The 19,404-nt window shown below is 55.5% G+C and overlaps 6 protein-coding genes and 2 non-coding genes across 8 annotated transcripts; 3 read left to right on the forward strand and 5 right to left on the reverse strand.

The window, feature by feature from the left end:
- Positions 1-1,442: 1,442 nt before the first annotated feature.
- DICSQDRAFT_19075 (uncharacterized protein) lies at positions 1,443-1,787 on the reverse strand (the record flags this gene model as incomplete). The annotated part of the gene is made up of 1 exon (XM_007366486.1): positions 1,443-1,787. A coding segment is annotated over one exon (345 nt), but the record flags the coding sequence as incomplete, so codon positions are not given.
- Positions 1,788-3,115: 1,328 nt separating this feature from the next.
- On the reverse strand, positions 3,116-3,197 carry DICSQDRAFT_t102. Its single transcript has one exon. It is a non-coding gene; the product is annotated as a tRNA-Ser (tRNA).
- A 481-nt stretch (positions 3,198-3,678) lies between these two features.
- Positions 3,679-4,002, reverse strand: DICSQDRAFT_170858 (uncharacterized protein; the record flags this gene model as incomplete). Its single annotated transcript, XM_007366487.1, has 1 exon — positions 3,679-4,002. The coding sequence occupies one exon, from the start codon at positions 4,000-4,002 to the stop codon at positions 3,679-3,681; it is 324 nt and encodes a 107-aa protein (XP_007366549.1).
- Positions 4,003-5,896: 1,894 nt separating this feature from the next.
- DICSQDRAFT_155625 (uncharacterized protein) lies at positions 5,897-10,941 on the forward strand. Its single transcript, XM_007366488.1, has 12 exons — positions 5,897-6,041; positions 6,114-6,215; positions 6,273-6,345; positions 6,399-6,425; positions 6,482-6,575; positions 7,950-8,053; positions 8,110-8,174; positions 8,235-8,396; positions 8,457-8,554; positions 8,609-9,740; positions 9,806-9,830; positions 9,933-10,941. The coding sequence occupies exons 1-12, from the start codon at positions 5,988-5,990 to the stop codon at positions 9,980-9,982; spliced, it is 1,986 nt and encodes a 661-aa protein (XP_007366550.1). The 5' UTR covers positions 5,897-5,987; the 3' UTR covers positions 9,983-10,941.
- A 1,438-nt stretch (positions 10,942-12,379) lies between these two features.
- On the forward strand, positions 12,380-14,211 carry DICSQDRAFT_137247 (endo-beta-1,4-glucanase). Its single transcript, XM_007366489.1, has 7 exons — positions 12,380-12,893; positions 12,974-13,193; positions 13,248-13,268; positions 13,331-13,477; positions 13,543-13,850; positions 13,914-13,970; positions 14,023-14,211. The coding sequence occupies exons 1-7, from the start codon at positions 12,651-12,653 to the stop codon at positions 14,077-14,079; spliced, it is 1,053 nt and encodes a 350-aa protein (XP_007366551.1). The 5' UTR covers positions 12,380-12,650; the 3' UTR covers positions 14,080-14,211.
- A 94-nt stretch (positions 14,212-14,305) lies between these two features.
- Positions 14,306-14,394, reverse strand: DICSQDRAFT_t101. The gene has a single exon. It is a non-coding gene; the product is annotated as a tRNA-Ala (tRNA).
- Positions 14,395-15,550: 1,156 nt separating this feature from the next.
- DICSQDRAFT_137248 (uncharacterized protein) lies at positions 15,551-16,118 on the reverse strand. Its single transcript, XM_007366490.1, has 2 exons — positions 15,741-16,118; positions 15,551-15,670 (listed from the first exon to the last, which is right to left on the reverse strand). The coding sequence occupies exons 1-2, from the start codon at positions 15,800-15,802 to the stop codon at positions 15,565-15,567; spliced, it is 168 nt and encodes a 55-aa protein (XP_007366552.1). The 5' UTR covers positions 15,803-16,118; the 3' UTR covers positions 15,551-15,564.
- A 133-nt stretch (positions 16,119-16,251) lies between these two features.
- DICSQDRAFT_147700 (uncharacterized protein) lies at positions 16,252-19,323 on the forward strand (the record flags this gene model as incomplete). The annotated part of the gene is made up of 9 exons (XM_007366491.1): positions 16,252-16,379; positions 16,437-17,891; positions 17,953-18,104; positions 18,157-18,262; positions 18,331-18,614; positions 18,672-18,773; positions 18,827-18,978; positions 19,036-19,086; positions 19,144-19,323. 9 exons carry the CDS (start codon positions 16,252-16,254, stop codon positions 19,321-19,323), a joined length of 2,610 nt encoding a protein of 869 aa, XP_007366553.1.
- Between the last annotated feature and the right edge of the window lie 81 nt (positions 19,324-19,404).

The following is a 19,404-nucleotide window of genomic DNA, read 5'->3' on the forward strand; positions in this document are numbered from 1 at the left end:
GCCAGCAAACAGGAAGACTTTCGTCATGGTCATGAAACGAGGCTGACAAACGCCAGGCGCAGCAAAGTCCTGAGTAGGCCAGAAAAAGGCGAGGACATCAAGTACGGTAGCAGCGGTGCAAGGAAGTCCGTGGGCAAACCGCGGAGAACGCCGGTACCGGTGGGTCGGCATCGCCGTGGGCACCCGACTTCTCTGAGCTGAGACTGAGTATTTCTCCTCCATCTCCCATGTCGCTTCATGAAGTGAGACTCACTTGTTCATTTGCACGTGCAGAACTTTAGCGTGCTAGCCGGAGCTTGTCAAGTTGGAACTGGCATGTTCCTGCCAGTGGAGCACCCACCGGACTCGAGCGTCGTACGTACTCGACCACCTCGAAGACTGGGAGCACTGCCGCAATCACGATAACGTCATTCAACTAGACCACATAGTCTGCGATCGCACTCTAACGACATCTATCCCCTCCGCTGCCAATGGTAGTAAGCAGCCCAGTTGATTATGAAGAAGCATCGTGCCTGACCCGCGTTTGCACGCTCGCGTCCACTGTGTACAGATGTGACATCACTGTAGTGCCGCTTGGTTCTCGTTCAAAGTGGGGCCGTCCCAGATAGAGATACTGAATTAGATCGAAGAACGCCTGAAGTCTCTCAAAGCACAGACTGTACAGCCATTTAGCGAGACATGTCACTTAGTTCTTCTTTGGCCTCCAGCGAAGCGAAGAGCGCATGGAGGTGAGCAATTTGGGTAAAAGCTCTTCATCATCATGTCAGTCCTCTAGTTTCGAGCACGAGAAGGACGAACCGATACAACTCACTCCTGGGATCCTCAGGGATCGGATCAATTGCACTAAACTCAGTCTCCTCGTCAAACCAGTATGTGAATGCATGTTCGCCTTCTTCCTCCCTCAACCTTTCCACTCCGTTCATCCGGAAAAGTCTAGGGCATATTGTAGTCAACATCGAACAATTGGAAGGGCAAAGCACACCTCATCAACCGTTTGAACGCTCGACATATCCTCAAGAGGCCTACGCATATCAATGAGTATACATATTCGGATTCGTAAGAGAATGCTCCTCTCACCTCTGGATCTCTGTCCCATAGCAACCTCCTTCACGGAGAGGTCCTCAGTTCTCATGCGGCTAGCCGAAAGGGAGGCAGCGTCGTCGTCGCCCGGACATGTCTCAATGGCGGCTTTCTTCCGCATGTTGGACTCTCGAACCAGCCTACATGGTCGAGGTCATCAGCGCACGGCTTCTGCGATGCGACGGCTACATACCGTCTCAGAGCTTTGCTCTCACGGAGAAATTACTAGGATCTGGTAAGCTGTTCTCGTCCAATGTTCCCGCCAGATCAAAGGAGACGTTTACGACGGGAATCAGCTCGTCAGGCACGTCCGGCCTCCATAGGAAGTTATCGTCTTCGTCTGTTGGTATCAACTGGCCTCCATCTCGTTCCCTTCTCGCGAGCACCGCGGCATCCAGATCCTCTGTTAGCAGTGTGTCCATCCTGACGCGTTCGCGGCCGGGCAGTGTTGTGACTCGCGGGTCATCTCTGCGGGGATATCCGCCAGTCGAAACTCGGAGAAGGAGGTCGGTGTAGGCCCAGTGGTAACAATTGCGGAACGGGAATGGTGTCTTCGGATGAAGAGGCGCGCGCTGGTTGCTGGTGGCGGGGAAGATGGGGACGCACATTTTGGGCGTGAAACAACTCTCGGGGTCTGCAGCGCGGAGACCGGGTCCGACTATATATGTGATATATCTGGTCCACGGCCTGTTTGGGAAGGGAAACTCGGTGGCCTAAGGTGTGTGGTTAGTAACCAACGAACTACGTGCTCCGACAACTGACCGTGTGAAAAAGATGAGGCATCGTGCCGGCTTCACCTATTTGGCAGCCTCCTGAGCTTCAAAGTCCAGATGCTCCACGGTTGCTGGGATGTCTAGCTGGGCTATGCCATAGGTTCCAGGGCCAGGACAGTACAATGAAGTGGCGGTCATCGTTACCGCAATGTCTTCTGCACTTCGATCCCGCTGGCCTCCCTCTCTCATTGTACCATGTTCGACTGCAACACTTACTCCACCGGTACAACAACTACAGGCACTGCTCGTTCGGGTCCCACTTCATGCGCAATTGGAGACGTTTGTGTCCTGCGAGAGTCTCTGGCAGCCGCGGTGGAGTACATATTTCAAGTCACGGAGGTGATACGACAGGATCCCGTCGCACTGTAAAGATCAGAACATGCACTTTGCGATTTAGGAACGTTGGGAAATATCGTCCGTGCATCCTTGTGCGGAACGCGAGCTCTGGCACGTGCCCCGCAATTGTCTTCCTCATGGGTACACTCGAAGGCGTACCAATCGAACACCCCAGCTGCCAGCATCCCGAATAGCTATCGAGAGTTCTGCAGGGCGATATTTCCGAACTTGGGCCTTCCTCATTCCACCCACTTCCACACGACACCTCCCTGGCCGCACAGTAGTCAATGGCTATTCAACTACCCGATATCCTTGGGCGACAGTAATCTAGTAGTGACAGCACATTGGCGCTTCAAGGGACAGCATGCCTATTCCGGTGTGTGCGATGTACGAAGCCTCGCTAGACACGTTGATGGAGCACAGTGACGACAGGTTCGATGAGTTGCAAGAGTGTTGTTATAGTGATACTGAGCTCACACGAGCCATTGAAAGCGAGTGGAGGGTATGTGACAACATCCACAGTGGTACTCTTCTTTGCTCACCCCGAGGATAGGCGCGGTTCGCGGCTCTGAGTATTAGTGTTAAGCTTCCGAGTACTTTCATCGTCCATTCCTCAGAACCGTCACAGGACCCAGGAGGTGGAGTATCTCAGACGAGTTGAGTCGGCACGACTCAGAGTTGCCACGTTTATCGCCCACCATCACTACATACCGTTTCCCCTGCTGAGCGCAGTAACGGAGTATGTCTGCTCATTCACTTCACGCGAACTATCCCAGTGTAGCACATGCTATAGGGAGTCTCGTACTGACGTAAGGATCCACAGGTACGCACCGCAAGCGACTGGCTCCCCATGTTCTGTAGATATCTCATACCCGACGGGATGACTTGCCCAAGCGCCCAATAATGGGGAGCCGAAAAAAGAACGTCGACGCCAGCAGGATTCGAACCTGCGCCTCCAAAGGAGAACAGATTTCTAATCTGTCGCCGTAACCACTTGGCTATAGCGCCATATTTGTGCACGGCGGGTACTTTTTGAGTCCCCAAACTTGAGTCCAAGTACAGGCCAAGTTTGTGACATTTTCCTTATCCTCGGATAAGTTCACCGCAGCTCGCGTCGGCGCGCTCCAGGCGGACAGGGGATCCGAAGAGCCAAGGAGGCTCGTCTACGAGCTTGTTCTCCAGGAAGTGATTGGTGTGCATGACGATGCCGTCGGGAGGTAGACGCCTTCACGCGGGGAGAGCTCGAGGCCGCATGCCTTGTGAGTGTCTGCAATGAGGATAGATATGTTGGCTCGACGCTGCACCTCCGAGCTTCTGTATCGCAGTGATCGCGCTGTCTACCGACTCCGGTTTCAAGTGAAATACGAAGGAGACAATGGATAGGTAGAAGAGAGGTCGAGATAGGTCGGGCCCGAATAGCGTTCAGAAGGACGCCAACCGAGGATGATTTGAAACCGATCTTCCCAACGATTCCTGGCTAGTCTGGGTATCAGTTTCGCTTTCCATTGAAAGAATCGAGCAGCGAATTCACCTCGGTGACCATCCATATCTTGGGCTTCCCATCCTGCTCTATCGACACCATCGCTAGGTTCTTCCCTACGCCCACTCTCCAGTCCCAGTTCTGGCCCAGAAGCTGCCTCTCGAAGCCAGAGCCAGCGGAATTGCGGAACCGCCACGCGAGGCTGGTGCACCCGTCGTCCCATTGCCCCAACGCGATCTCGCTGCGCGCGTTGAGGGCGACGATGTCCAGGACGTCGACGCTTCGACCGTGTTCATCAGCGTAGGCGCAAAGACCGTCCGCGATGCCTTCCATTTCCTGGAGCAGATGCGGGACAAGTTGCCCGATTGTTGTACGGAACTCTTTCGCGACGGTGCGGACGTGGGCTCAATCAAACTTGCACTACCTCCTCATGACGCCCTCTTCCTACAGCTGAGTAAACTCGGCCTCACCAAGTCGCGTCATCGTGTCGCAGGCTTGGGGCAGAGACAGATGCACAGCCTGCAAGGGGAACTTTCGAGGCTTCGATCCCCATTGTCCCCGACCACGAGCAATCTTCAGTGTACGGGCTGTGGAACAGGAACGCCGAAGCAAAACGGCAGCGCTCCGGCTTCAGCTTCATGCCTCAGGCTGTGAAGCTGCTGACCAGTGCAGTTCCCGTGCGCCTCATGCCCTGGGAGAGGATGGCGACCAACGTCATCAGCAGCAACAGCACTGGTGGACCGTTGCGTTTTGACGACACGAGCTGCGAACATCAGAAGGGCGATGAGCGGTATTATCTTTAGATGCTACGAAGTATTGCTTCCCGAAGAATCTCGTCACCCTGACGACTGTGAGACAAGTAGGTTGGAAAAAAGCAAAGCCAACCTCCCAAGCGAACAGTTCCGTTGAAGTGTTTACCCCCTCAGGGTACAAGTAGAGCATAGACATGGAGTAGATGGCGGTCGACAACCTTCAAGTTGGTAGCGCGCTTTCACTGCGCTTAAGAGAGCTATCTATCATTGTCCACCATCGGGCGAGCATAGGTCAGGAGCGGTCAAAGGATACGTACGATATCCAAGGAAAAGAGGCCCCGAGCAATCGAACATTTGAATTGTCAGATACGAGGACACATGTCGATCGTTGGAGTATCAATACAGTGTTCGCCGCCCAGAGTATTAGAGGAAGATAGGGAGAACAACCATGAGTGTAGTAAGGTGCCCTGGAGGAAGCATGTGGTGTGCGAGAAGAGACAAGTTGGACGGCCCTGAAACCTTCCTCAACGATACTCATACCTCTATCGTCTCTACAAGACATGACAGACGTATACGGTTTCGACCTCGAGTACCATTGGGCAAGACAGACCGATGGTTCGGGTCTTGGCCTGCGTTGGCCGGAAGCGGCCTGGTAGCGGATGAGTGACTTTGAAGGGAGGGCCTCGAACTGATGCGCACAACAGTGATTTACGAGGGCCTGAAGAGAGTTAGCGCGACGGGCGGGCTGCTTACATGACGTACGCGGCGGGGTGGCGTTAAGGCTAGTTGCTCATATGATCAGTGCCTGAGCGTCCTGGAACTTCAGAAGCGTTGTGCTAGGCCCGAGTCCTCGCGCCACGACTAGAGTGCACAAGAGCCGTCTTTTGCCAATGAAGTCCATATGCCATGTCAAATAAACCACGAAGAGACATACTGAATGCAACCAAGCGGCGGGGGGAGGAGGCGCGGGAGCAGATCAAGGAACGCGGGAGCAATTGGAAATTGGAGGTACATGGGATCGAGCAGAAGCTTGCAACCCTTCTCTGAAGGTTGACAGATAGATATAGACGTGCCGAGCCAGCCACTTATGCTATGTACTTACGAGCATCACGAAGACCCGTCGCCCGGAGTCCTCCACGGACCACGACGTTGTTAGGGAGTAACGAAGCACTGGGGAGTCGCAGCATTGTCCGAGGGCAGATAGTGTCGATGTAAGAACAGACCTAAGTAGAGCAGTTTCGTTGTGAGGAGGAAGACAGTACTGTGCCGCGGCTGCGGAGGAAGTCCGACAGTGGACAAGAGGAGGTCGAGGGAGGAACCGAAGAGATTGACGGCAGATGCCAGGCACAGCATGTCCGCATATGGCAGTGTAGAGGGAAGGAGCAGGGCGGCTTCCCATCGCAAGACGTTTCCCCAGAGTCCAATGCACCCGACGCCTCCTCCTCTTCCTCCGCCCCAACCTCCTTCCCCCCACTCGTTCCGTTCGGTGCTCTGTATATTCTGAACCGCATCTGATAGGGACTAGAATTTGCACGCAAAGCCGCGCTGGCGAGCTAATTGGCCTCCATGAGCACCGCATCGCCCTCCGCGTTCTCGCTTTGGTCGATCCTCGCCATCCTTGTCAGTCTTGGTGCCTTTTGAAATCCTGCTCAACAACGCTTTGCTGATTGTCTCTGGGCCTCCTTCTCACAGTTTCTCGTATTCCTTGTGCACCACTTGTGGTGCTATGACCGCTTCAAATGTCTCCGCTGGTCCGCAGGTCGCCAGCCCGGGGCATTCAAGCGCATCATGACCGTATGTGTCGCTCAGAGAATCTGTATCGGCTATTAACTCACCCAATATCGCCGCAAGTATTCCTATCTAGGCGCTGTACCGCTGCTGTTGGTGTATAGTATTGGAATGACGGTCATCAAGGTCAGAGAAGGTGCGTAATCCCCCCCCCAATATCTCTCCACAATTTCATCTCAAGATCTGCAGGCTACGTTCTGGCTCCGGACGGCACTTGTGAGTCCTATCGCACTTTGCACGCATGGTGTTTGTGTCCAACGCACCCGCAATAGTCATCCCCATGCCCATCAATGCGTACCGCGACGGCAACAGGAGCTGGGTTCTTCCCTTGCAGTTTGTCTTCAGCTTTGCCTGGGCATTGGAAATGTAGGTTTCCTCCTTTGTCTCAAGGACGTTCTTTTGCTTGTTTGCCCTCGTCTCCGCACTTCCCGATATTTGTCGGCCTAAGCCACTCCGTGAGGAACAATTCCGCGCTGGCTGTGTCCCCCCTTCTCCCCATCCTATGCTACTGCGTTGCGCAATCTTCCACAGGATGTGGGAGCATCACCTCCGGAGAGGGCGTGTGGAGCAACGTCTCTCCTGGTCCAGGACTCCTCTGCAGTATATGTAAGTCCGTGTGTGTGTGGGGGGGGGGGGGTTTACAGCTCGCGTGGTCTCGTGTTTCAGGGCTAAAAGTGTAGAAGGTGGGTCTCAGGGCCCCACCGGCACCCCTTTGCTGGTGCTAGCGGCGTTGAATGGGCAAAAGGGAGGGCAATGTCTTCCCGCCCGCGACAAATCCCATTGGGAAAGAATATACTGACAATGTGACAACTTCATTGTTGCTTGAGGGCTACGGCTCCAGCCCCCAGAAGGTTAGGGGTGGTGCCAGTGGGTCTGTGCCAGCTCGTTCAACCATACTATGTGCAGGTGGTGACGAGTTGAGGGTGGCTGCAAGCCCGACTAATGCGGGGCGGCATCCATTCTTCGCTGAACGCTGGAGCAGAAAGGAAATCAAGAGCATCCTGGCCAGGACCGGCCGGAGGACCCTATACTATCACACTTTCACGCTAGTATCCGCATCAGACCTCACAGAGGGTATACGGCCGAGCAGGATCGACCAAAGGTCGGTCTCGGCTGACGTGTCGCTCTGTGACTCAAAAGTTGTGATGACGGTGCACATAGCCGGACGTGTACTGCCTGTGACCGGTCAGTTGACACATTTCGCCTGGCCGTGGGGGCGCCCATCGAATACAGTTTCGGTTCGGTGCGCGTGCCCCCAGATCTTGTTCAAGCCTCGGCACATAGAGCTTCCTGGGCGGTGATGCCGCTGACGGTGGGAGACAGACTTGGTGGGGTCTCTCACTGCGCCGTAGAGGAGCTCGCTTCGTGGACAGTGCATTCACGCGGGCCCTCATGTGCGGCCCTGGCGTGTTGAAGCGTATGTGCTGTCTAGACTATGTTGTCAAAAGAAATTTTGCGCTTGCCCGAGACGAACGCGCGATTGCTCCCAGTAGTGGTGAAATGCGCGGGGCTGCTTGTTGAACCAGCGTTGTAAGTGATCATCATCAACTCGTGCCCCCGACTATTGCTCTAAGGCAAATGGAGACGAGCTTCGAGCTTTTTTTAGATCGCCCTAGGTCAGGCTCTAGAAAACATAGTCTTGTTGGCATTATGCACGACGCGGAGCGGTTGTTGTCTGTATATGTGTGGTTAGACTGACGTCTGCATCGAAAGCTAACCGAAATGTGTGATGTATCACAGGGTCACGCACTTGGAGGAGCTCGCGTTCTGGTTGTATCTTTTGCATCAGAATCCGAACAAGGAGGCGTGGTTCTCCAGTTGGGAGTATCGTTTTTGGTACATCGGTACGTTCACTCGTCTTGTGGCTTGAACAGCGGATGGAACTGACGTTGGCGTCTAGGGAGCATATGCGCGATCGTTGGCATGCCTCTTACCGCGCTGATCACGCGGAACAACCTGGAGACTGTACGTGTCTTCGCAGAACGTCCCTTCCGCTTATAATCTGCTCATCATGGTTTCTTTTAGTGCGACGCGTACATCTTCCTGGTAGGCTCTGCGGGATCTACATCGACGACAGTCATGTTCCTCTACGTGCTCTGGCGCTTCCCTATGTTCATCAAACACGTCAAGGGTGAGGGCGCAGACCCGTCGGTGGTGGTGCGACTTGCGACGTTCTACCAGCTCAACGTGAGTCTTTGTGCCTGCTACGCTATGACATGTATACTGATGACACTCCGCGACGAGCAGCAAGTGCGAGTGGTGTTCCGTTTCCTGTTCACCATCCCTCTGCTCATTCTCGCACTCGACGGGATTATTGGGACGCAGCATCCGATTGACCGTGACCTGTATGCTCTCTCTGCCTATGAAACGAGATTGAGGTGCTGACGTTTGCTCGCCAGGTTTGTCACGGACTTTCTGCAGATGCTCGCCGGGCTAGGCTGCTTCGTCTCGTCGATGATCACGCTGCTCATCTTCTTCCCCCGCTCGATCGTCCGCGAGTCCGGATACAAGCCGAAAGTGTCGAGCACGATCCTACACTCGCCCAAGAGCTCCCCTGTCACGCCGCCTTCCCGCTCTGGGCCGTTCGCCGCTGAGGTGCCCGCGCACATGAATCTGCACCGCCTTCCCGCGCACATGGTTGGGTACGCGAGCCCGAGCGCGTTCCGGATGAGCACGACGGGGGTGACGGGCATGACAGGGTACACGACGACAGGGTACGCGGACAGCGCGCACACGCAGAGCGTGTACTCGCCTCGGGAGTCGCTGCAGGACTCACGACAGTACGCGCAGTATTCTCCGCCGCGGCCCGGGGAGGAAGGGGCGGACGTGCAGAGGTGGGGCACAAGAGTATCGAGGTCGTCGAGGAGGGGCGTGAGCCGGCGGGCGAGCGTGTATAGTGGGCGGATGGACGCGCACCCGGAGAGGGGGTCCGACGGGGAGTACGAAGGGGAGGATGAGCTGAGGAGGGGGGTAGAGGGGAATGAACAGAGGGATAGGGAGGACGAAGAGAGTGCCCCGCCTTATTCGCATGCCCAACTGAACGCGCACACGCATGCACATGCACGCTCACGGTCGCACCCGCAACCACACGGGCAAGGTGATCAGCAGACACAGGCGCACCTTCACCTTCGGCTGCCGTTCGTACACTCCCATTCAAATCCACAAATAGACCCCGCTGCACACCAGGGCCTCCCCGCACCGTTGGGCCTCGACGAGCCGCCCTCGCCACCTCGACCAGGACCTCCTCCAGCCATCCATGCTTCTTCGACTGACACGTCGACAGTTCCGCCCTCGCCTACAAAAGCGAAGCGACGCACCTGGGACTGGGAAGAACGGCGGGCCGCTCCGACGAGCCAAGTGCACGGGCGCCGCGATAGCCTGCACATCATCGCGAACGGGCCCGGGGCGACGGCGGTGAACCTCGGACCGGGGGGTGCCAGAGTGGGCCTGGGCCTCGGTGTGAACGTAAACCTGGACCTGACGTCGGGAGGCGATAGGAGCGGGAGGAGGAGATCGAGCTTGCATCCATACGTGAGTAATCAGGTCTCTATTATACCTACCGGAGGGAGGGAGCTAACGTGTGATATGTGCCTTAGGTCGTGAACTTCACATCGCCAATCGGTGAGTACCACATGCGTGCCATACATATTTTTGTTCGGTTTCCCCTACCGTTGGGGGACAAGTCCACGCGGTGAATAGGGCGCTAAAGTTGATTGTCTGCAGACCTTGTTGATCTCCCCCCAACGCACCACGATCTGCCGCGTGCGATCTGATCTTGCTGCTCCGGCTTTATAGACGTCTTCGTGTCCATGTGCATGGGCACCCATGGAGGGCAACGGAGCACATGGCGTCCGGGTTGGGGAGCGGGAAGAATCGCATTTGACAAACGAGCCTGCGCTTGTGTCTCCGGAGACACAGCCACTACATTCGATTGTCGACATCGCCGGCGCGCATCACGATCCGGTCTTTCGATTGGGCTGGCATACCCCGACGGTCGACGCTCTACAACATCTCCATCCAGCTACATGCTGTTCCACAAGACCCAAGTCCATATCGAACTTCAGGGCTCATCTTCCCTCGCCGAGCGATTCTCCGACAACCCACTCTCATCGCACGGAGCAACATGATATGTCGTCGTACACTGCCCATCCACCCACATCCACATCTCGCATCGCATCTTTGCTCCATCTTGCATCTGCATCCGTATCTGTAACTGCATCAAGTCGCTGTCCCTATGCCCCTTGGACATCCAAACTTCTTTCCCGCCATACCCGTCGTCATCCCTCTATGTTTATTCGCGCATGCCACCGCTCTGTTCTCATCTGCTCGTCTGACCGCATGCACAGGCTATCTTGAACCCGGCCTGCTACGGCCTGTTGTGCTCGCACCAAAAGGCTTCCCACATCTGTTGGAAGTGACCTTGCCCCGCCCCGTCAGCCACGCGCTCTCCCCTTACGACTACATCACGACATGGCATGATATGTACTACTACTTCTCTATAACCGCTGTGAGGCGATGCGAGGGTGTTTGTTCTTTTGCGACGGTTGCCGTCCTTGGCTGTCATACATCCCTATCCGCGCGCTTGTCTCCCTCCCGCACTGTCCCTCCCTTGATTCGACCATTGGTTGTTCCGCAGCCTCCGTGCTATGTATCTCCTTTGAACGTCTTTCTGCCCCGAGCTTGGATCATCAGACGTTCTGGACGCTCTTGTTTGCTCGACGCTTTGTCATCCCCCCATTCTGCTAGTAGCGGCTTGCGGCGTAGGTTACATCGTCTCACTATTTCCGATCGGTGGTATATCTATACTTCCTACTTTCCAGTACCTGTTCTTTGTATATGCGTCGCGTCTGTTGTAGGATAGCGTTTGGGCTAATGTACTGTATTGTACTACACCCGGCCTAGTCCAAGGCGATGGGCGCGCAAGGAATGGGGAAGGGTTGATACATGTGCAAGGTACGTCTCTTTCCCTTTATGAAATAATGCTGCGTGGGTTGTAGAGGTACGTGTGAATGTTGCTTCCAGTGCTACAGATGCAGTCGTTTCTGGCTATGTTGACACTCCACCTGATATCTCCAGGTGGGGTGCTCACTTGTACCTCTTACGATCTCTCGTGCCGCGGCGTCGGTGTAGTTGTTTTGGAGCACAGCTCGAGTGTATTCTGGTCAGGTGTCCGCCGGCGTCGGCTCGGCCCTGCATCTGTGTGCATCCTCGTGCTCCAAGATGTAAGAGACCGGCGCCTAGACTCGAGCGCGTTCATGATCTGCAGGACTCCTCGGCTCACCCTCTCGAATACCTGGAGGCCTATGTAGTCTGCTGCAGCAAGAAGAGTCTTGGGATTGACTTAGAATGCTGTGTCTGTCCAATGCCCTCAGCGTCAGCCCTGTCGTACAAAGACTCTCCTATCCAATAGTTGTACCCCTCAGAATTGGCTGGATCTCGTAGCCGCCCGTATTTCGTACCGTATTTTGAGTCACGTCCCCCAAGCCTCCGTTACTAGTTCATCACGTCCCATAGCCGACATGTCGCATGCATGCGCAACGGCACTCGTGTCTTGACCTTCGTCTCCAGCTCATTCATGTCAACCTGATGATCTCAGCCTCATCGACGCTTCATCGTCACTTGATACGCTTGTTCCTCAACGGCCCGGGGCGGAGAAGACTGATGGCCCGTTAGCTGCAGATAATTATGACGGATGTGTTGCGTCGCCTGAACATCACTCTGACACCACCGGTCCGTACGGACGGTTTACCTACCATCGGTTCGCCTTCCCTTGACGAGGTGCCCCATACGTGTCACGCCTACACCGAGCTCTCGCCTTTGATAGTTGTTGCTGAGACCTCACTTCCAAGCCTGCTGATGACTCCTTGCACCGCTTCTTATCTCCGTGTACGTCGAAATGAAATGAGGCTCGGTGGACACATGACCAACTGACTGTGCCACCATTTACAGCATGTTTGTGATGCCGCAAAGAAGCCGAAGATCAGCCGTGGGTGGTGCATCATGGTGCACTCTGTTCGCCTATACCGCTCTCCCCCCTCTCTCACATCGAAGGTCGACCTAATGTCAATGTCGGGGCCCCGTAGGCTTCGTCACGCGGTACAAGCATCCAGGTACGTCCTCCCGACGTGCGCTATGATTGGCCAGTGTTGATTCGCGAAAACAGGCAGCACGTCACGCTACGCCCGTATGCATTCTACACTACGTGTTCCACGGAGCGGTCATCAATAAAGCACCCCTTGTGGCTACTTGGCCGCCGTAGGGTCTGATGAGCCCTGCGCTGAGACCTCACGCCCGCAATATCGGGCTATCTCAGGTGCTTTTAGTGCGCTTCGCTGGTGCATAGACGTCGTAGCGGTATATATTGTGATGGGTTTCGGTCCCTGAGACCCCAGCAACTGTGCCGTTCTCGGTCTTTGGCTTACTAGCAGCCCGTGCCTTGCTATGGGCTTGTCTCACAATCGCCTTATCCTATGCGCGCTCCTAACTCTCACCGTCGCCGCATCCAGTACCGTCCACCAGCGATCGAGATCCACACTGGGACTGAATGACGCAGCTAAGGCGGCGAAGAAGCTCTACTTCGGTACGGCGACGAACGCTGACCAGTGGAACGACACTACCTACTATGACATCTTGAAGGACGATGCCGAATTTGGGCAGATCACTCCTGCCAATGTCATGAAATGGGTATGTTTTTAACCTATCCCTCCGCCTATGCGATCATCCTATCGCGGACGCCCATGCTGATCTTCACTTCACTTGAGCAGTTTGACACTGAGCCCGAGCCCGGCGTTTTCAACTTCACGGATGGAGACGTTATTGCGAATTTCGCGAAGAGGACTGGCAAGAAGCTACGCGGGCACAATTGCGTTTGGTATAACCAGCTTCCGGGGTGGTTGCAAAACGGTACATTCACTCGCGCAGAGCTAGCACTCATTGTCGAGCGTCATTGCTTCGAACTCGTGAACCACTACCGCGGCCAAGTCTGTAAGTGACGCTCGAATGCCCAATTTTGTTGAGTTTGACCAGTCGAAATTGCAGACAGCTGGGACGTTATCAATGGTATCATATCATCGTACTCCAAACATCTGAGTATCGAGTGCTGACATGTGCTGCTTCCTCAGAGCCTTTCAACGATGATGGCACCTGGCGCTCGGACATCTTCTACAACACGCTGAACACAACCTATATCCCATTGGCGCTCCGCGCGGCTCGTCTTGCGGACCCTGGGGCGAAACTCTACATCAACGATTACAACATTGAGGGTACCGGTTCGTCGACATCTCTTTGCCTTTCTCGCGCTCCACCTCTGCTGATCATAGTTGACATGACACAGGCGCAAAGGCAACGGCCTTGAAGAATCTCGTCAAGGATCTCAAGCAACATGGCGTGCCCATCGATGGCGTCGGGATCCAGGGCCACATGATCGTCGGCGAGCTCCCTACGACGATCCAGCAAAACATGGAAGAGTTCACAGCGCTCGGGATCGAGGTCGCCGTCACCGAGCTCGATATCCGCTTCGACGCCCTGCCACCCACCGCCGAAGGGCTCGCACAACAGAAGGCTGATTATGAAACATTCGTGCAAGCGTGCAATGCCGTGCCGAGATGTGTTGGCGTCACGGTCTGGGATTTCACTGATAAAGTGCGTGGAGCTTCCCGATACTCGCGTCCAGAGGATATAGGACTGACAAGTTTGACGAAACAGTACTCATGGGTTCCAAGCACGTTCCCCGGCCAGGGTGCCGCTTGTCCTTGGGACGAGGTTGGTGATGTTGGCCTCGTGACCCTGCTTTTTTTCTCACGGCTGGCTGTAGAACTATACGAAGAAGCCTGCCTACGACGGTATCATCGAGGGATTTCGGTCCAAGTAGTGTATACATCTCGGTCTCTCAGTATAAATCACAGTGAATTATCAATTGTTCAAAATCTATAACTGAAGGAATGGACTAGTAAGTGCTATCTAAGGGCGAACAGTCGTAATTGCATGTGACCGCTCCACTTAGAAACGAAAAATGACATATAGGATTCCAAGGCCCAATCTGCCATTCATGTAGACACGTTGCGGGCCTTGCAGTCCCGGGCATAAGGACAAAATAGTGGACACACTGGGAATTGAACCCAGCACCCCCCGCAAACGCGCTCATTAGATGCTAAGCGGATGTGATAACCAACTACACCATGTGCCCCTTTGTGGGAAGGGAAAAGGCAAATTTCGTTCGGCGCCGCAGTGCATCGGCTCAACTACGCGTCGAAACTTGTGCTTTGCAGACTTTCCCGAGAAACATCGCTTACAGGTACGTGGGCCAAGCGCGCCTCCGGAGGCTTGTCGTCGTGCTCCCCGTGCACGTCGCGCCTGGGGGTCAAAACGTTATCGGAGTGCTCTGAGTTACCTATAACCCTTCTCAAACTATCACCAAGATGTCCTTGAGGCACTTTCACCTCGAAATGAGTATTTGGGACTCGCCATCGGGGGTCAATAAGCGCCTCTGGAGGTTTTTTCGCTTGTAAACTTTGGGCGTGTGCCACACCACAGATGTTTGCCGACAATCGTGGTGCGCACCATACACGGCTTGACCGCGGTGCAACCATACTGGAAAACTGACGTTCTGAGAACTTCTGTCTACGTACCCGAAAAACCATAGCGAGCGCCTTCGACGATCTTTGGTCGGCATTATTATGGAGGTCGATGTCCAGTTGTATGAGGATATATGTTCGGGGATTACGTAGTGTGACCATGCGCTCTGCACTGCCGAGAATTAAAGAAGCTTGCTAACTGAATACACTAGACGTTTCTTCCGCAGCGAATGGTGTTTCCATGGTTTCTGCGACAGCAGGGTGACACCCCGAACAGAGAATTCTTCGGGAGGTGCGGGGATATATACACTACTTGACAGCGGATGTAAGAATCAGCGTCGCATGCCCCGCGCCGGGTGGTGTGCTCGGATCAGCGGCAGGCCCCTGCCGAGCCCCGCCAGCCTGCTCTTCGGCCACCTTCCAGCTCATGCTCGCTGTGATTGCTCGAGACGTGCCCCGCCGAGATATGTTGCTTTTCAAGCTGCATAGTACTTGCTTTCTTACCTGGGATGTTCCAAACATATATTCACGGTATATTCAAGTGCTTCCAGCGGTGGAACAGAGTTGGGCAATGGCTTCGGTGCGGTAGGGTTGGGGCTCGGCCGCGGATTTCCGGTGATCCGAGCACACCACCCGGCGCGGGGCGATTTTTACATCCGCTGGAATGTCGCCCATCGCACGCAACTCAATGCTCACGGTAAGGGCAGAGGAAGATTCAGGAGCTGGCCAGGTACAGCCCATTTTCAAGCATGCGACGGACCATAGGATGCCAGGGCGCTATTTCAAGGTGACACATGGCGAAAGGGCACAACTTGCGCGCTTTGCAATAGATAGCTAGGAAGAGACATCATACATGCAGGGATCACTTGTGGCGTCACACAGGTATAGGTTCGTCGAATGTGTTCTGCATGTGAACTTCTCACCGAGAAGACCCCTCTTACGCTTATGCTCCGGCTAGGTGACCCCCTCTTTTCTTCTTCTTCTAGATCCCATTGATTGCCCTGCGAGGCCGAGCCTCATGGTAGGCCTTAAATACAATACACCACTGTCTACGTGGGTGGTAGTAAGAGTGGGCGGGACATAGTTGACCCCTCTTTTCTTGTGCGCTAGTCCGCGTACGAGAAAAGAAAAGGGTCATCTTCTTACGGGATTATGCTCCATTGACAGCTCGAATCAAAGTTTGAACCGTGAGTCAAGCGCTCCGGTATCCGACTAATAAAGAGGACAGGATCGCCGCCACGCACGCTCGCACTCTTTCAGGAGATTCACTCCTGATCGGTACCCTTTCGAATCCATCCAAGGGTTCGAACACATACAGAGCGCAGGGCGAACCTTCCGTGCCTCGTTAGGGGCTTGGATACGGCAGTACACCTACCCCACTCCCTCCTTTACACGATCAAGTCAAGTTTACGAGTCGATCCGTCCCCTCAAAACTGACGATGAACGCCGCCTTCTCTCAAGCCCCGTCGATGGCAACCATCCAACCGTCTCGACCTGACCTGACGCTCTCCATAGCGCCAGTGGCCTTCCCTGAGAGCCTCCTGAAGGAGCTATCTGCCTCCGTGAGAGGCCCAGTGTTGCGTCCCACAGACTCAGAGTACGCCGCTTGCTATCATCACTATCTTCACCCGAGCTGACCTCCGAGCGCTGGTAGGTACACCGAACGTGCCAAGACGTTCAACGGCAAGCTCAAGCCTACGTGTCGCGTTCTGGTTTCCCCGTTGGACGCGCACGAAGTCAGTGCAGTCGTTCAATTCTGCCGTAAGCATGACATCTCGCCGTCTGTGAGGGCAGGAGGGTACGGGATCGCGGGTTGGGCGGTCGCGGGAGACCTGATCATCGACATGAGCATGATCCGGGACATCGACATCGAGCCGCCCGTGCCAGCTGGAGAGGACGACGGTTCCTCCAAAGATTGGACGCCTATTGGCAGCAAAGGAAAGGGCCGAGCACCCCTCCTGCAGGCCGCCTCTACCTCTGCAGAGGATGGACGGTTGATCGTCGATGGCACTCAAACCAACGCATCAACCGCTTCAAGGAAGCGGCGTCGGGACGACCGCTCACCCTCGCCAGGAGTCGACGAGATTGGCTCTAAGACTGGCCACGGACAATTCGATGGCGCGTCGCATGCCGTGGCATCCTTCCTCCGTGGACCTCCTCTGCTCCCTATCCCCGGAGACACTCCTCGCGGGCCTCCCGTCAATCGTCAGCGCTTGCATTCACCAGTTCCCCCATCCCAACAGGACGCCGAACATCCGATGAGCGAGGCTCCTCACGTATCAGAGCCAGACCGGCCTCGAGGTAGAAGTCTGCTGCAGCCCGTCCCCCCGCCCCTGACCGAGGATACGCGCCAGAAATCGGGGGACTCGACGACCTCGACGGACAGCGTCTCTCACTTCTCCGCGTCCACTGGCGTCTCTCATTCGTCAGACGCGACGTCGCTTCCTAGCCCCGTGGACGGCGATTCGAGTGTGAATAGCACAGACGACGCCAGCGGCCGCGTTGCCATCCGCTCAACGAATGCTACGGACGTATTTGACTACCTCTCGTCCAACCGTGCGCCACCGATGTTTGGTCACACAGTAGGTGTTGACGGCGTGTCGACAGGGGTGTCCGCGATGGGCCCGTTCTCCATGAGTCGATTCGTGATGCCGCCGAACCCTGGCAGTGGTGGCGTTGCGGCGTTCAACCCGATGCTGGGGTTCAGCATGTCCCTTCCTGCGTCAACGCAGTACTCCCTCCAGTCTGGAATGCCAATGGTCTCTTCTGGACAGTCTATGCCAGCGTTCGGTTCCGCTTCCTCGTCAATGCCTACGCCCGTCGCTATGCCTGGTGGTCCGTTCGCGTCCACCCCAGGAACGCTCGGCCTGTCGCACGCGCACGCGCAGGCGGGCCAGGACGGAGAGAGTGGCAATAACGTGCAGGAGCATGCACGCCATCTGGGCAATACGTATCATTCGAAGCCCATATTCCCGCACACCTATGTCACATTTGGCGCAGGGATGCGCCAGAAGGAGGTAGACCTGTACACGGCTGACCATCCGTTCGAGGGCATGAACCCGGTCACTAACGAGCGCGAGGAGGGCGTCGTGCCGTACCATGTACCAATGTGAGTGCCATTTGTGGTCCGTAGTGCAGGGCCATGTTTTCATCCGGATACTTTGATACAGGTCTGCACATCCGGTCGGGTCTTCGATCATGCTGCTGGGCGGGTTCGGGTTCATCAGCCGGATGTATGGCCTCAGCGTGGACAATCTCGTCGAGGTAGAAATGGTGCTTGCAGACGGGCGGATCGTGATCGTCAACGCAGAGAGCGATCCTGGTGAGTGTCTGCGTACTGGTGAACTTGCATAAACTGATTATGGGGGTTGGAGACCTTTGGTGGGCCATCCGTGGAGCAGGTTCAGCCTTCGGTATCGCTACGCGGTATAAAGTCAGGGCTTTCCCCGTTCCAGTCGTCTTTGCCGGCAACTTGATCTAGTGCGTCCTCGTCTTCTGAGCAAGCACACGAGTCGTCGCCGCTTACAGGATCGATTCTGCTCTTGCAGCCGCTTCCGCCGCGCGACCGCCCCATCGCTGATCAAGCACTTCCGGGACTGTATCAAGGGATGCCCGCGCGAGCTGTACGCGAACGTGCTCCTCACGGCCGGACCGGCGAACAAAGATTCGCTCGTGGTGATCCAGATGTGCTACGTCGGTCCCAAGGCGAAGGGCATGGAGTACCTGCAGGCGATCTCGAGCTGGGACGGGGAACGGTGCCTGCTCAACGAGGTGAACGAGAAGAGCTTCTTGAACCAGCAGGATAGTGTCGCGCAGGTGTTGCGAGGCCAAGGCAAGTTCCTCCCTTGGATTTCGTTGACCGAGAGCTGATACGGGCGTTCGCCCATAGCGGGACGGCAGTGGTTCCTCCGCTCCACTCTTGTTAGCACCCTCTCAGACGAAGTCATCAATCAGACCGTGCTCGCGTTCGCAGGCACGCCTGTCGGATGCAGTGAGTACATATAGTCATCGCGTTCGAGACGAGGACTGACTTAGGTTGCGCAGCTTGGATCTTTGAGCTTGCGGGCGGCGCGATCGGAGACTTCGAAGACACTTGCCTGCCGAAGGAGCAACGAGAGGCGACTTGGACGGTCGCTGCGCTCCACCAGTGGGACATGGGAATAGACGATCCGCGCTGCATCACTACTGCAGAAGACGTGAGCAACATCCTAAGTTTACGGCATTGCGCGGACGCTGACATGGCTGCACTGTAGTGGATGAAGACTACCATCTCTCCGGTGTCCACTGGGGGTCCACTTCCCACTGTAAGTTGCCATAAAATGTCATACATACCAACTGACGCTGATAACACACCTGCGAAGTTCCTTGGCCGGCACGAAACTCTGGCTCGCACGAAACAATGTTTCGGTAAGAACTGGGACCGGTTGGTGGAGCTCAAGAAGAAGTACGACCCAGACTGCTTCTTCAAGAACAGCTTCTGGCCATTGGACAAGGGCGGACAACCAATCGAGCCGTTGACTAACGAACCGCCGTCTCCTTGAAAAACCATCTCGTCATCATCGTCGTTTTGCTCTCTGCTGTAGTCTTTGTACACATAATCATCGCATGCTGTCGACAAACGT

The sequence above is a fragment of the Dichomitus squalens genome, assembly GCF_000275845.1.
Source record: "Dichomitus squalens LYAD-421 SS1 unplaced genomic scaffold DICSQscaffold_18, whole genome shotgun sequence".
NCBI classification, from domain to species: domain Eukaryota; kingdom Fungi; phylum Basidiomycota; class Agaricomycetes; order Polyporales; family Polyporaceae; genus Dichomitus; species Dichomitus squalens.

Excerpts from the sequence above, each read along its gene's own strand:
- DICSQDRAFT_155625 (XM_007366488.1), top strand. The coding sequence starts at position 5,988 with ATGAGCACCGCATCGCCCTCCGCGTTCTCGCTTTGGTCGATCCTCGCC. Across the intron at positions 6,346-6,398 it reads GGTCATCAAGGTCAGAGAAG|GCTACGTTCTGGCTCCGGAC; the intron begins GTGCGTAATCCC and ends CAAGATCTGCAG. Across the intron at positions 6,576-7,949 it reads TTTGCCTGGGCATTGGAAAT|GGTCACGCACTTGGAGGAGC; the intron begins GTAGGTTTCCTC and ends GATGTATCACAG.
- DICSQDRAFT_137247 (XM_007366489.1), top strand. The coding sequence starts at position 12,651 with ATGGGCTTGTCTCACAATCGCCTTATCCTATGCGCGCTCCTAACTCTC. Across the intron at positions 12,894-12,973 it reads CTGCCAATGTCATGAAATGG|TTTGACACTGAGCCCGAGCC; the intron begins GTATGTTTTTAA and ends TCACTTGAGCAG. Across the intron at positions 13,478-13,542 it reads TTACAACATTGAGGGTACCG|GCGCAAAGGCAACGGCCTTG; the intron begins GTTCGTCGACAT and ends GACATGACACAG.
- DICSQDRAFT_137248 (XM_007366490.1), bottom strand. The coding sequence starts at position 15,802 with ATGAGGCTCGGCCTCGCAGGGCAATCAATGGGATCTAGAAGAAGAAGA. Across the intron at positions 15,671-15,740 it reads AGAAGAAAAGAGGGGGTCAC|CTATACCTGTGTGACGCCAC; the intron begins CTAGCCGGAGCA and ends CATTCGACGAAC.